Below are 14913 nucleotides of genomic sequence, written 5' to 3'. Positions count from 1 at the left end.
ATATATATATATATATATATATATATATATATATTTTTTTTTTTTTGAAAACTCTAAATCTTAATCCTATTATCACAATAGAGAAATAAAGGACTAGAATTTAGGATTTTCAAAACTAATATATAATAAGAATATTTTAGTCATTTTCTATAAAGATATTGTAGTTATTTTCTAGAAAAAATAATATTAATTTAGACTAGTTCAAAATTTGATTCACTATTTTTTAGTTAAATTAATTTGTCTGACCTAATTTTGACAAAAATAATACGATTTAATCGATTATATATGTTAAATTTTAATTATTAAAAAATATCTTTAAAAAAAGACGTTTTAGACGTTTTTATTTGAGTGGCTCCCATAATTAAAATGGTGTTACTTGCGTGACACAGAATTTTTAAACAAAGATGTTAGTCGGATAATTTTTTATTTTAGTATTTTTTTTTTTAGATTTAACTGATTTCATTAAGTTAATGTTGAAATAGATAACAATCCATATTAGAATATATGTTTATTTTAGAGCTTTTTATAATTTTATCAAATTTTTAATTAGGTCCATATATTTTTATATTTTCAATTGAATTTTTATATTATATTTTTTTTCAATTTAGACCCTGTTATTGTTAAATGTCTAAAAAAGTTAGTAAATTGTGAATTTATTTATATACCTTGTCTTCATTTTTGAAAACTCTCAAACTCCACCAATGACTTTCTCACTACTGTTCCTCCTAATCTTCAATCTCTCTGTCGTCTCTCTCTCCATCGCCCTTCTAAGCGAAGCTATTTTTGATGTCGTCGACATCCTCGCCGACTCAAGTTTTGTCTCCATGGCCCTTACCTTCCAAGTTGTGGCAGAATTCCTCTTGGAGCAATCCCCTTCCATCACCATCTTTGCCCCTATTGACTCTGCCTTCAAGAAGTCTAATAAGCCCTCTCTCGACCTCCTCCGCTTCCACCTTGCTCCTCTTCTCTTACTGCCGCAGAGCCTCCGCCTCCTCCTAGCTGGCATCAAGATCCCCACTATGCTCCCAGCCAGTCCCTCATCATCACCATGTCTCCCTCCAACCGCATTACCTCTCTCAACAACGTCCGAATCACCGGATCTCTGATCTACAACGGTGTCCTCTTCATCTGTAGCGTAGATCGCTTCTTCGATCCAAATTTTTAAGACAACAGCAAATCTAACCAGAAACCTAATTTTAATGCCTCTTTCATAGCGAGGAACCTAACCGCGAACAATTCATGTGACTCCTTCTTCCCAACCATCGAAACCTTGAAATCCGGAGGGTACACTGTCATGGCATCGTTTCTGGTGATGCAACTTGTCAGCTTATTAGAGCAGGACTCAATAACGATATTGGCTCCGACAGACGAGATGGTGATGAATCGAATTGAAGAGTATTCATCGTTCTTTTTTTGGCACGCTGCACCGTGCAAGCTTCTTTGGAATGATCTGGTGAACTTCAAGGGTGATACAAAGCTTTCTACATTCGTGGAAGGGTTCGAAATCAACATCACAAGCTTCTTCCAAAGGTTATTTTGAAATTTTAAAAAGATGGAGGTGTTCTCAATTGAATTTTCAATTCTAATAGTGAAAATATTTATTTTTTTAATAAAATATTATGTTATTTCAAACGTTTTTGTTACGATAAGGAATTAAATTAAAAAATATTTATAATATAGAGATCTAATTAAAAAAAATATAAGGACCTAACTAAAAATTCGATAAAATTATATATAAGAACCTATATAATAATTAAACCTAAAATATATTATAATTTAAGTTGAACGATTTTGTAATTTATGTATATTGTGCGATATAATCGGCATTGGTATAGATTATATATGTTCATTTATGCGATATAATCTGATCTATATTATATTATTAATTTGATAATTAAGATGTGCTATTTATTATTTTTTTATTCTAATTAAAATATTTTTTTCTAAAGTTAATAAGTTTATTTAATCATTCCTTCCTCTTCTTTATCTCTTTCTATACTATTATTATTATTATTATTATTATTATTATTATTATTATTATTATTATTATTATTATTATGGATAAGTATTATTTTGGTCCCTGATATTTAGGGTCAAAATCAAAATCGTCTCTAATGTAATTTTTGATTTAGAATCGTTTTTAACGTTTTATTTCGTATTAAAATCATCCTTTTAACGTTTTACGGACATAAATACTCTCCACCACCACCACCACCTCTCTTGCTCCACTACCACCACCTCCCTTACTCCCACCAAATTCAGAAACAAAAATATTATTCAAATTCAGAAACAATAACATCAAATTTAATAACCAAATCAACACACAACAACAATAAAATCAGAAAATAACAAATCAAAATCAGATTAGAAGTAGAAGCAGAAGTAGACCCAAAAGTAGAAGTAGAAGCAGAAGCTCAAGCAGAATCAGAAAGCAGAGGCCAAAGCAAGAAGTAAAAGCCGAAGCAAGAAGCAGAAGCCGAAACAAAAATAGAGGCCGAAGCAAGAAGCAAAAGTAGCATCGTGCAGCGACGAGGCGGCATGGAGCTGTGGCGAGAACGCGGCAATAAGAAGCAGCGATGCAGAAGCAGAAGCTCTCTCTGGCACGCGACGGCAACGGCGGCTCCAAACTTCACCGGCACCATCCCCCCCCCCCCCTTTCCCCCTTCCCCTTCCCCTTCCCCTTCCCCTGTCTCTTTTTCCTTTTCCTTTCCCCCTCCCTTGCGTCTTTTTTCCTTTCCCTTTCTCACCCTCCTCCCTCGCGTCTTTTCTTTTTTTTTTTAATTTTATAATTTTTTATTAGGATAGGAGTAATTTAATAATAAAATTAAAAATTTTATTAAAAAAGACGATTTTAATACGAAATAAAATGTTAAGAACAATTCTAAATCAAAAATTATGTTGAGAATGGTTTCGATTCTGACTCTAAATATTAATGACCAAAATAATATTTACCTCTTATTATTATTATTATTATTAACAACTAAACCATCGTAACTAAGTACAAGTTAATAATCGAGACAATGGTAATAAAATCACTTGAAACTATCGATTTACGTCGATAATGATGTAATGATTTTAATTTAATAGAATAGTCCATTCATCTTATTTCTTTATTTAATTTGTTATGGTAAAGCCATGACGGTTAATAAAATATGTATAATTAACTGTATATAAATAAATTATAAAAAATGTACTTGAACACAAAATTGTTATAATCAAGAACAATATTATATATGTTAGTCGAAGAAATACTTTCGATTAAGGTAGGTCAATTCAAAGAGGAACTTAAGACGAGTTCGATTTCGAAATGCTTTATTAAATCGGATGGGTTTAACTAGACGGATATTTGAGATAAGTAATCAAATAAAATATTTGAATAGGTGGATCGAGCAGTTATAATAGTAAAAAAGTTAAAAGCTTTCATCACACGAGGAAATCATGGATAATATTTATGGGCAAAGAAGTGGGAACAGGTTATCCAGGAGTAGGCATTTAAAACTATGATTCTGTAATTAATTATAAGCTACAAAAGTAGATTATAAATATTAGAAAGTTTTAAGAAATAAAGGTTGGAACTTTAACTCAAAAAACACTCAAGCACACTCACATCTCTAGAGAATTCCTGAGTTTGCGATCGAGTTATTTTTCTGTAGGGTTTCTTCCATGTTTTTACTCTTTCAATTTATTTTCTTGTAAACTTTATTTTTCAAGCAAGTTTATCTTCCAAGTATTATTTAATTTCAATGTCCAATTTACATTTCTGCACTTTTAACTTTCATATCAAAACCCTTTGACCCAATTGAAGACACTTTACTGTTTTTTTTTTTTAATTTTAACACAGTCTTTTCTGATTTCAGCACATTTTCTTTTCGAAAACTTTATTCATTCGTTTCTTTTATTGATTTACAAATTTTATTTTATCTTCTATCTCATTACCCGTCTAATCGAAGACGCATTGATGCACTTTTAGAAAACCGGTACCTGCAAAGAGGAGTAGGTTTCGCTCCCAAACTACTAGATATCGAACCACCATCGATTTGCTAAAAATTGACAAAACAAATTGGCACGCCCAGTGGGACAGTTTTAAAGTTGAAGTGTGTCAAAAAGTTGTTATATCATTCGATGTATGCAATTGAGAAGTGGAAAAATCATTCACATGGCTGATGAAGTGTCAAATGTGAATGGTGGTTCCTCCACCAATGATAATTTACCAGTAATTGTGCAACAAGCGGACGTGGCTTCACGTTCGGAAGGTGCAATAGGAAGTGAAAGTATAGCAGTTACCACTGTACAAACTGGAAATATTGGACGCAACATTCGTCCACGTGGTAATTTGCCACCTCCTCCAATAACTACCAGTTGGCCTCCTTTTGGTCTTCCTCCCGATTATACTCCGCCGGTAGGTAGTTTTGTTCCTCCTGTTTATTTTGGGAGTGTAAATGGAAGGAATAATTCTCAAAATCCACAACATCATTCTGAGTATTCTCGTGATTATAACGTGGGCTCTACTTCAAATCCTGCTAATTCGATGTCAGTATATCGACAACAAGTAGAGAAAAATTATCATGACTTGATCAACTTGCTGACTCAACAAATGACCACAATTTTAAATCCAATGATGGCTGATCACGAATCGAAATTCGAACGTCTTGCTAGACAAGTCGAACAAATTGCTCGAATCGTAGATTATGAGGAAGGTGAAAGGCATAATGCTAGGGGAAATAATGAAGGATTCGAAAATATATTTCTAAATGAATATAACGTTTTTAATCGAGAAGATCCTCATGTAATTCCTCGAGGTCAAAATGTTGATGACTTTCTAGCCAGATTACGTGCTAATCATGGCGGTGAACGTTATCAAGTCACCAGAATTGCGGAAGAAGTACTTAATCAAGTTGGTTTGAATGTTGGTTTTATGAATCGACCTCACTTTGTGTCTGCTTTTCCCCAAGTTGTTCAAATGGCTGAAGTGCCACGAGGGGTGAAGAATCCAAAGATAGTCACAAAGTTTGCTGGGGAAGTTGGAGAGTCGACTACTGAACATGTTGCTTGATATTTGGTTGATATTGGAAATCTAGCCAATGATGAAAATTTTAAAATGAAGTTTTTTCCTTCTTCGTTAATGAAGAATGCATTTACTTGGTTTTCGAATCTTAGACCAAATTCGATAACGATATGGAATCAATTAGAAACTACTTTTCATGCTCAGTTCTATCGAGAGAAATGAATGTGGCAGTTACTGATCTAGTGGCTTTGAAACGTGAGGATGGTGAAACCATTGATTACATGATATGTTTCAAGAATGCTAGGAGTAGATGTTATGTTTCATTACCTGAGAGTGAAGTGGTGAAAATAGCAACTATGGGGCTAGGTTTTTATATGCGCAGAAAGTTACTTAATGTGCATATTCCTGATCTAGCCCATTTGGCTGAAAAGGTTCGTCAGACTGAACTTATAAAAAAGGAGAAAGAAAAATATAGGAGTGAGCAATGATCAAAGAGTAAACTTTTTACTCGAAAAGAAAAAGTTGTTTATGTGACCATGGAATCCTCAGAGGAAGAAATCGATTTCGAAACAGAGGTCAATTTGGCCGAACTTAAGAAAGGCCCTCCATATGTCTGTTCCTTACTCAAAAAGCTTCCTAGTAATGAAAAGTCGAATAATTCAAAACTGAAAAGTGGAAAGAAATATTGTTTTGATATTTCGAAATTCGATCAGATTTTCTATGTGTTGCTTAAAGATAAACAGTTAATTCTTCCTGAGGGTAGACTTTTACTTTCGGTGAAAGATTTGAAAGGAAAACCTTATTGTAAATTTTACCAAGCAACAAGTCATTCGACTAACAGTTGTGTTCGTTTCAGGGACTTAATTCAGGAAGCAATAATGGAGGGACAATTGAAATTTGATGATGGCAAGAAGGAGATGAAGGTTGATGTTGATCCCTTCGAGGTGGATGCTAGCTTTGTTGAACCATGTTTCGGGGGTAAACATGGTTGGCATGTCCTATGATTTTGATGTGGCTCTTGATGATTTTGAGTCACAAGTTAGATCGGTGTATCCCCGGGCAAGAGATGGTTTGTTGGACTTTCTAGTTCAGCAGAAGATTAAAGACCGGGACGTATCTCTGCGTCCACGGTGTAATGCTGTTTTTGATGCCGAAGCAGCGACAATTTTTGAAAAGAAGAGAATGAAGAAAGAATTGGCTCATAGAGAAGAGTAGGCGCATCAGAGACAACCGATTCGGCGTATAGAGGGTCAAAGCTCTAAGACCCCTCAACAAAGTGTGGCTGCACCTTTAAGCCGATCTCAGGCTATTGGTGTTTAGTGGATTCGGAACTGTCAGGAGTTCCAGAAGCGAGATGCTCTCTATAGACGCAATCCACAATGGGGACATCGGGGACCTCCCCGAAATCAATACCCCTACTATCGTGGTCGAGCCCGAGGGCATCCAAGAGGCAGAAGAAATTTCAATCAAAATAAGAAGCCTCAGGTGGAAGTAAGCAAGGGGCAACGCCCTCTGTACATTCTCGAATTGTCTTTTCTTCTGATGGAGAGACTTGTCCGAAGGGAATTCCATCTCCTGCAAAGATGGAAAAAGGCAAGGCAATAGCCCAATCTTCAGGGGTCGACAAAGGCAAAGAATTTGATGTCGACGAAGAATATTTTGAAGAAGGGGATGATGATATGATCGGAACGATTTCGATCATTCCGACTGAATATCTGGGAGAATATGAAGGTGACCCAGAAGAAGATTATGATATGGAGGATGAGGAAGCCTTTTCCTTCATCCAAATTGAAGATGAGCCGGTGTATTTTCTTTGGCCTACTGAAAAACAAATGTCTCATCTCCGCCCACTTCATATAACCACTACCTTGAGTGGGATCAAAATAAACAAAGTCTTGATCGATGGTAGAGCGGCAATCAGTCTGTTGCCTGAGAGGATGTTAATGAAGGTGGAAAAGCATCTTAATGACTTAGTCCCCACAAACATTGCTGTAACTGATTATAGTGGAGCTTCAAATCTAGCGAAAGGGCTGGTTACTTTGATTGTGAAGGTTGGATCATCCGAGCGAAACACCGTGTTCGTGGTGGTTCCTTCAAAGGTAAGCTATAATGCTTTGTTAGGGCGAGACTAGATCCACGGAGTAGGGACTGTGCCTTCTACTGTGCATCAAAGCGTGCTTCTTTGGTCGAAAGATGGAAAACCTGAAGTCATCAAAGCAGATTCGAACCTTTATGTCGAACAGCTGCACGTTGATTTCAGGATATATAATCCTAAATTGAAACCTCTGAATGTTGACCGGACACTGAATTCTTATAATTGTGAAGGTTGCTATTTGTCTTTGAAAGGATTGTCAGTGAAGTTGTGTTACCCAGAGTTTGGATTTGCTCCAAATGGTTCGGACTGCCAGCCTTGAAGATCTTCTGAAGTCACTCTATGGACCAAGTCAAGGAAGTTTCCGATTACCTGGTAACTTTGCATTATTATTTAAATAATTTTCTTCCTATAAAGAATAAAAATGCTTCTTCTAATGAAGTGGAATCATGTAGGTTTAGGAGTTCTTTAATAATAGTAGTTTTATCAGCTCGATATCTTCAGTCGAGTTTTCTCATAATTTAAAAATTTCTCCTATGTGTAATGGAAGTGGTGCTGCGAATCCAATGGTTGATTTAATAGCAGAGGCACATTGTGTTGAAAATCGAAGTAATATCAATAAAGTGAATAATTCAGTTTATTCTATTTCTAATGAAATTGTTGATTTTATCTTTGATTGCATCAATGATTTAGAACCTTTGGGTTTTGAGAAACATTCTGTAAAAGATAAGGAGCATTTTAAGGGATTTGAATCTCAGGATTCCTTAGAAGAGATTAATCTGGGAACTGTTGATGATGTTCGAATTACTTACATTTGCAAGGGTCTTATTGATCCTTTTCGAACTGAACTTTTCCATCTTTTATATGAGTTTAAAGATTGTTTTGCTTGGGATTATCATGAGATGCCTGGTCTCGATCGTTCACTTGTGGAACATCGATTAGCATTAAAACCAAATGCTAGACCTGTAAAGCAAACTCTACGACGTTTTGCTCCGGAAATCAATGAAAAGATTAAAGAAGAAATAGAACACTTGATTAAAGCGAAATTTATTCGAACTGCACACTATGTTGAGTGGGTTTCGAACATTGTCCTTGTGATAAAGAAAAATGAGAAGTTAAGAGTATGCATTGATTTTCAAGATTTAAATAATGCTACTCCAAAAGATGAACACTTTATGCCAATTGCAGATATGTTGATTGATTCTGCAGCAAGAAATGAAATCTTACGTTTTATGGACGATTATTCAGGATATAACCAAATCTTCATTGCAGAAGATGACGTGTCCAAAACTGCTTTTCGTTGTCCTGGGACATTAGGTACTTATGAATGGGTAGTTATGCCTTTTGGTTTGAAAAATGTTGGAGCTACTTATCAGTGAGCGATGAATGCTATATTCCATGAGTATATTGGAAAATTTATGGAAGTGTACATCGATGACGTCATGGTCAAGTCGATTTCGGTAAATCAACATATTGATCACCTAAGAAAAGCATTTGTCACTATGAGGAGAAAGGGATTAAAAATGAACCCTTTAAAATGTGCTTTTGGTGTATCGGCTGGTAATTTCTTGGGTTTTGTTGTTCTCAAAAAAGAAATTGTAATCGATAAAAATAAGGCAGGTGCAATATTAGCACTATCTGCACCTAAATCAAAAAAAGAAGTGCAATCCTTCTTTGGTAAGGTAAATTATCTTAGAAGGTTCATTTCGAATCTTTCCGATCGAACTCGAGTATTTGCACCTTTAGTGAAGCTAAAGAATGATTTACAGTTCGAATGGACGAATGAGCATCAATTAGCATTTGATTCGATTAAGGCTTATTTATCCAAGGCTCCGATTATGGCAAATGTTCGTCCACATGAGCCCTTAAAATTATACATTGTAGCATCTAGGAACACGATTGGGTGTATGTTAGCCAAGATGATGAGAACGGGCATGAGCGGGCCGTTTATTACCTTAGTCGAGTTCTAACTGATATGGAAACAAGGTATTCCCCGATAGAGAAATTGTGTTTGTCTCTATACTATGCTTGTATGAAATTAAAGTATTATATGGTGGCTAAATCGGTGAAAGTTATAGCGCAAACTGATCTCATTAAATACATGTTAAGTTTTCCAATGTTACAAGGGCATTTAAGAAAATGGATGCTGGCATTAACAAAGTTTGATTTACAATATGTCCCAGTCAAGGCCGTAAAAGGGCATGTCATTGCAGATTTTCTTGTGGATAATTCGAAAGATCTAAATGACCAGGGAACAAATGTGATCGATGTGAAAGTCAATTATTGGAAGTTATATTTTGATGGATCGAAGCATAAAGATGGTGCAGGGGTTAGAATTCTTATTGTTTCACCCGAGGGTATTCCATCTGAATTCTTGTTTGAATTAAAATATCCTTGTTCGAATAATATGACAGAGTACAAAACTTTGATTTTGGGTCTCGAAATATTAATTGGCAAAGGAGCTTTGGAAATTCAAATATTAGGGGTTCTCAGTTAGTTTTAAAGCAATTATCGAAGGAGTTTAAATGCAATAATGAGACATTGCAGAAATATTTAATAACTGCTTGGGAGTTGTTAACTTCTTTTCGAAAAGTTTCTTTAATTCATATCCCCAGGATCCATAATGAAATCGCTAATGAGCCCAAATTACTTCGAGATATAGAATCGGTCCAGAAACTCTTAAGAAATTGGCCAGTGTTCATCAGATTTTAGTACTTGCAAGTGAAAGAGAAGTTTTGTGCATAGACGAATGGGAAGATACTGATTGGAGGAAGCCTATTGCTCAGTATTTAAAGGATCCCAATATTCCAGTTGATAGAAAGATGAAATTACAAGCAATAAATTTTGTCTTGATGGCTGATGAATTATATAAGAAGGGGATTGATGGAAGTTTGTTGAGATGTTGAGGCCAAGATGATCAAAATATTGCTTTGGAAAAAGTCCATAATGGGACATGCGATGCCCATCAGGCTGGAAAGAAATGAAATGGGTGTTATATCGCAATCACGTGTACTGGCCATCTATGATAAAAGATTGCATCGATTATGCAAAAACATGTCAAGAATGTCAATTACATGGTTTGATACAGCAGATCCCTGCATCCGAGCTGCATTTGATAATAAAACTATGGCCATTTAGATGTTGGGCTTTAGATTTGATTGGATTGATCCACCCTCCTTCATCAAAACGACACAAGTTTAAGCAATTTCCCTAATAGAAGTTGGTCAAAGTGAAATAATAGACTTTATTGATGAACATATTATTCATCGATTTAGAATTTCTCAAACATTAAGTACTGATCAAGGAACGATGTTTACTGGTCAGCGAATTAAAAATTTTGCAGCCTCAAGGAATATCAATATGATTACTTCAACTCCTTATTATGCTCAAGCTAATGGGCATGTTGATGCAGCAAATAAAATTCTAATAAGTCTGATAAAGAAGCATATTGGGAATAAACCTCGAATGTGGCATGATACTTTAAGCCAAGTACAGTGGGCTTATCGAAATTCACCAAGAGGGTCAACAAATACTTCACCCTATAAATTAGTCTATGGCCATGATGCAGTGTTACCATTAGAAATTAATTTGAATACTTTGAGAGTATCAAAACAGAATGATTTGCCAGTTGATGATTATTGGAATGCAATGTTTGATGAGTTGAACGAATTAGACTCAGAGCGAATATTGGCATTTGAAAATATGGTTCGACAAAAACAAAGTATTGCTCAAAGTTATAATCGTCGAATAAAGGAAAAATCTTTTAGCATAGGCGAGTTGGTTTTGAAAGTTATTTTGCCAATGGAAAAGAAATCAAAATTTCTTAGCAAATGATCCCATGTTTGGGAGGGCCCTTTTCAGGTGATAGGGTCATATTCTGGGAATGCTTATTAGGTCAACGATATCGAGTCAGAAAAAATAATTAACTTGATCAATGGAAAATACTTGAAGCAATATTACTGTTGGTCAAATTAAAGTCAAACATGCATAAATCCAGAAAAGAAAAACATTACAAAAATTAAAGCTTGAAGTAAAGAAATTCAGGATGCCAGAAGTTTTGCCAAGTCTGAACGCAGTTTTGCCCTTTTGTTGTACAAAGCTGTAAGTGCCTCGACCTGCTTAAACTTGTCGAATTGGATTGTCTTAAGTTGTTTTTCATATTCTTCTCGCTTAGTCTCAATTGAAACAATCTCTTGGATGAGATGTTGTTGTTTCTGCTGGACAGTAGTTAGAGGTTTGGCTATATCAGTTCGTCTTTGGCGTATTTTGGCAAACTTTTCATTGATTTGGGCTAATTCTATTTCAAGTCTTGCCTCTTCCTTGTCGTAAAAAGCTTGAACAGAAATAGCATGAGAGATTCTTAAATCGAATTCTTCACGGGAAGCTTTGATTGGTTGAAGGGTTGTAATGCAACCCTCCACTTCGATTTTGATCTTAGCTTCTTCATTTTTGATCTCTCGGAGCTTGCTTTGGGAAGCTACGCTGTCATTGGCAAGTTGTTTGCATTGTTGGACTATGGCAGAATATGGAGTAGAAGCTGGGAGTTCAAAGGCAGAATTTAGAAGATCAGATAAGAGCTGGTTGAGAAGTGCATCATTGATCCAAGCAACAGGTGGGTGATCCAGGAGTTTAAGAAGAGAACGAAGTTGTTCTCGAGTATCAACACTCAATTCAAACGAAGATCTTGATGTAGAAGGTCTTGGAAATGTTGATACTGGTACAGGCACTTCATCCTCCTATATAGCTTGGTTTAAGACAGAGATCAAGCTGGCTAAAGTAGCACTTGGAGGTGTGGTAGAAGCACCTGAGTTTCTAGACCTCTGTTCAGGGGGAGTTTGAAATTCATTCTGTTGAGCGGGACTGGAGAATCCTTAAGGGGTTTCTAAGACCCTGGATCGAGGAGAGTCTGGATTAGAAGTTTCAGCAATTTTAGAAATAGAGTCAGAGTCTGGAGCCACTTGGTTTTCAGCAGAAAGTGCAGCTTGGTTGTTTGGTGAGGTTGACTCAAGTATCTGAGTTTGTGTTGGAAAATGTTATGAATGATCTTTTGTCAAATCGACCACCTGTGTTATACGGAGAGGTGGAAGAGCAGCTTGAAGTGGCTGAGTTGACCCTGTGGCTTAGATCGAATCATGGGATGTAGAGTGTCCTTGATCATGATGCTGTTGTAGAAGTGGTTGATTGGATGCCACATGGGAAGTGATTGAGTGAGCAGTAGTGGTTAGCTGATTTGAAAAGTATACAGTTATAAGTTAAGAATTGTCTTAACTCGAAAGAGATATATGTAGAAATGATAATGGTACCTGAATGAATCTTGATTTTCGGATTAATTAAGGGTCAGGATCCGAATCAGCTGTATCTTCTGATGGAGAAGAAGCAGCAAGGGTATCCTTAATGGTTTGTTCACTCCCTTCGGAGCTCTCACTTGATGGTTGCAGTCGTAACTGATAAAAACTCGAAATTAAGAGTTATTAAGTAAATGCAATTTTTAGAATATTTCAAGTTAAAGGGCATAAATATAAATAGAAATGGTTACCCTTCTGGAGGTCCTAGTGGGAGTCCTTCGGCTTTTGTGTGGTGGCTGTCGAGCAGTGTCAGCCTTTCTTTTGTGAGTTCTTTTTGGGGAACTTTCAGCAGCAGGGGCTATTCGAATAGCAGACTGCTGAATTTCCTCTAGGGTAAGAGTATACCTTGAATAGTAAGCAGCCCACCATTCAAAGCAAGATTTGGTAATGTATGAGCTACGATAATAGACCAAGAATTTGAAACGTTCCTTGCGTTGCTGATTCTTTAAGAGGCAAGTGTTGAAATCTTCTTGAGAAGTCAAAGTAATATGGCAGAATGGGTCACCATTTCGAGGTAGTGGCGTTAGGATTGCTTGAGAAAACCCCAGTTGCCTGGCTGATAAATGAGGAGCATACAGGGTTATTTTGAATTTTTCTTTTTTGTGTTGGGGCAACCCTGTAGGAATTACTTGGACGGCTAACAAGTTTGCCCAATTCCGTTTTGCAAGCTCATTCTCTTCATTGTCGTTGGGGAAGAGTAAACAATTAAGCCATGTAGGACCACAATTTCAACGCATAAAAGGAGCGAAATTGAGGTTGTCATTGTCAAAATCCTTGCAAGAAGGAAAGAGAGAAAAAACAGCCCAAAATCGGTCTTCATCCGATTGTGTGTTCGAAAAATTGGGCTTGTAATCAGCCAATCGGAAGCCTTCGATGTGCTGTTTATCAGTACCATCGCTTCCAGGTTTTGTCATAAATTTTTTGAAAATGGCACTAAGCCATAATTGGAGAAGCCAGAGAGGGCTTCCTGTACTGATTATACTATTGTTTCGGAGGCAATGGACGAATTGACCAAGCTCTTCAAAAATATGCCCTAGAAGAAGTTTGGCCAAATTAAGAGCATTTCCTTCATGAAGCAGGGCAGCAAAAGGAAGAAAGAACTTTGACATCTGAACGCTTTGAGAACAGAAAATGATTGCAGTCAGCCAATAAAATAAAAAGTCTATGTACTCATCATCTGTAATATCAGTGCCTTCTTCACCCATGTTATAAGCAATGAAATCACTATAAGAATTGGTTAAGGAAATGCTATATTGGCGCTCAGGTTGCATGTCAAGAGTACAATCTGGAGGACTTATTGGAAGCCTTGTGATAGCGGCTACGTCTAAAAGAGACATACTGATCATTCCACAAGGGAGGTGGAAGTTGTTAGTTGTCCTATTCTAAAAACAAGTCACAGCTCCAATCATCCAAGGGAGCGTTGTAGGTGAGAAATAAGAGAGTCTTAGTAGTTCCTGTATCCCTAAACCCCCCCCCCCCCAGTAAGCATTTTTTTGTGGGTGCAAGGCACTGATACTAGGCCGTGAAGTCGAATCCTCGAGGATTAACCTTTGGATTATTTCTGAAAGGTTTTTGATTAACGAAGAAAGCAATGTTGAGGGCCTAGTTAATTAACAAATTTTCCCCTTCAGCATTTGGGAAGAAGGAAAGTTTCTTGTTTGCCCTCTCTAGGGATTCAATAGGTCAAAGGAAACAATGGGTATATGCCATAGTTCTGAAAATCGAACCGGACCGGCCAGTTCAACCGGGTTAATCAAAAACTGGTCATCAGACGGTTCGGTCGACCTCAAAAACTGCCTGGCAAAAAATCGATCAAACCGGTGGTTAACCGTTGAACCGGTAGAACCGACCGATTTTTTAGAGGTTTTCTGGTTTAGTGACTCCCTCCAAAATGGCGCCGTTTTGACCCCTTAAAAAAAACCCTAAATAGCTACCCGATGCCCAGTCCCCCCAGCCCCCAGTCCCACTCATCTCTTCTCTTTGAAATTTCAAAGAAAGACAAAGAAAAGAACCCTAGCGGCGTAGCCCCCTAGCCCCGGAACCTGCAGCCACCACAACCTCCACAGCCACCGTATCCCTGTAGCCCCGCAGCCACCACAGCCCCGCAGACCCCACAGCCACCGCATCTCCTCTCCTCTGTTCGAGCTCTTTCTCTATATTCACCGGTGTCGCCGTCTTTTCTGTCGCCGCCGTCACTCCCCTTCCTCTTCGCCACCGGTAAGCACTCCCCTTCTTCTTCGCCGCTGTGTCTCCTTTCTCCCCTGTTTGAGCTCCCTCTGATAATAGTTAATTTTGTTCCTAATTTTCTGTGATAATAGTTAATTAGTTTGCTGAATTAATTTTGTTCATAATTTTCTATGGAGTTTGTTGATTTTATTGTGGAGTTTGCTGATTTTAGTTTTACCGTGAAGTTTACTGAGTTAATTTGTTCATAATTTTGCTGTGAAGTTTCCTGATTTTATTGTGGAATT

The 14913-nt window shown here is 36.9% G+C and overlaps 1 protein-coding gene and 1 pseudogene across 1 annotated transcript; both read left to right on the top strand.

The window, feature by feature from the left end:
- Positions 1 to 701: 701 nt before the first annotated feature.
- LOC107632960 (putative fasciclin-like arabinogalactan protein 20) lies at positions 702 to 1540 on the top strand (annotated as a pseudogene).
- Positions 1541 to 8479: 6939 nt separating this feature from the next.
- LOC148570342 (uncharacterized) lies at positions 8480 to 10931 on the top strand. Its single transcript, XM_088506987.1, has 4 exons — positions 8480 to 9002; positions 9281 to 9473; positions 9760 to 9986; positions 10441 to 10931. Exons 1-4 carry the CDS (start codon positions 8480 to 8482, stop codon positions 10929 to 10931), a joined length of 1434 nt encoding a protein of 477 aa, XP_088363113.1.
- The last annotated feature ends 3982 nt before the right edge of the window (positions 10932 to 14913 follow it).

Source organism: Arachis ipaensis, chromosome B3 (assembly GCF_059453495.1).
Source record: "Arachis ipaensis isolate K30076 ecotype BB chromosome B3, ASM5945349v1, whole genome shotgun sequence".
NCBI classification, from domain to species: Eukaryota; Viridiplantae; Streptophyta; class Magnoliopsida; order Fabales; family Fabaceae; genus Arachis; species Arachis ipaensis.
Note: the sequence above shows the minus strand (reverse complement) of the source record. Positions and strands in the feature narration are given on the sequence as shown.

Excerpts from the sequence above, each read along its gene's own strand:
- LOC148570342 (XM_088506987.1), top strand. The coding sequence starts at position 8,480 with ATGAATGCTATATTCCATGAGTATATTGGAAAATTTATGGAAGTGTAC. Across the intron at positions 9,003-9,280 it reads ATCTAGGAACACGATTGGGT|TCAAGGCCGTAAAAGGGCAT; the intron begins GTATGTTAGCCA and ends AATATGTCCCAG. Across the intron at positions 9,987-10,440 it reads TAAGAAGGGGATTGATGGAA|CCTCAAGGAATATCAATATG; the intron begins GTTTGTTGAGAT and ends AAAATTTTGCAG.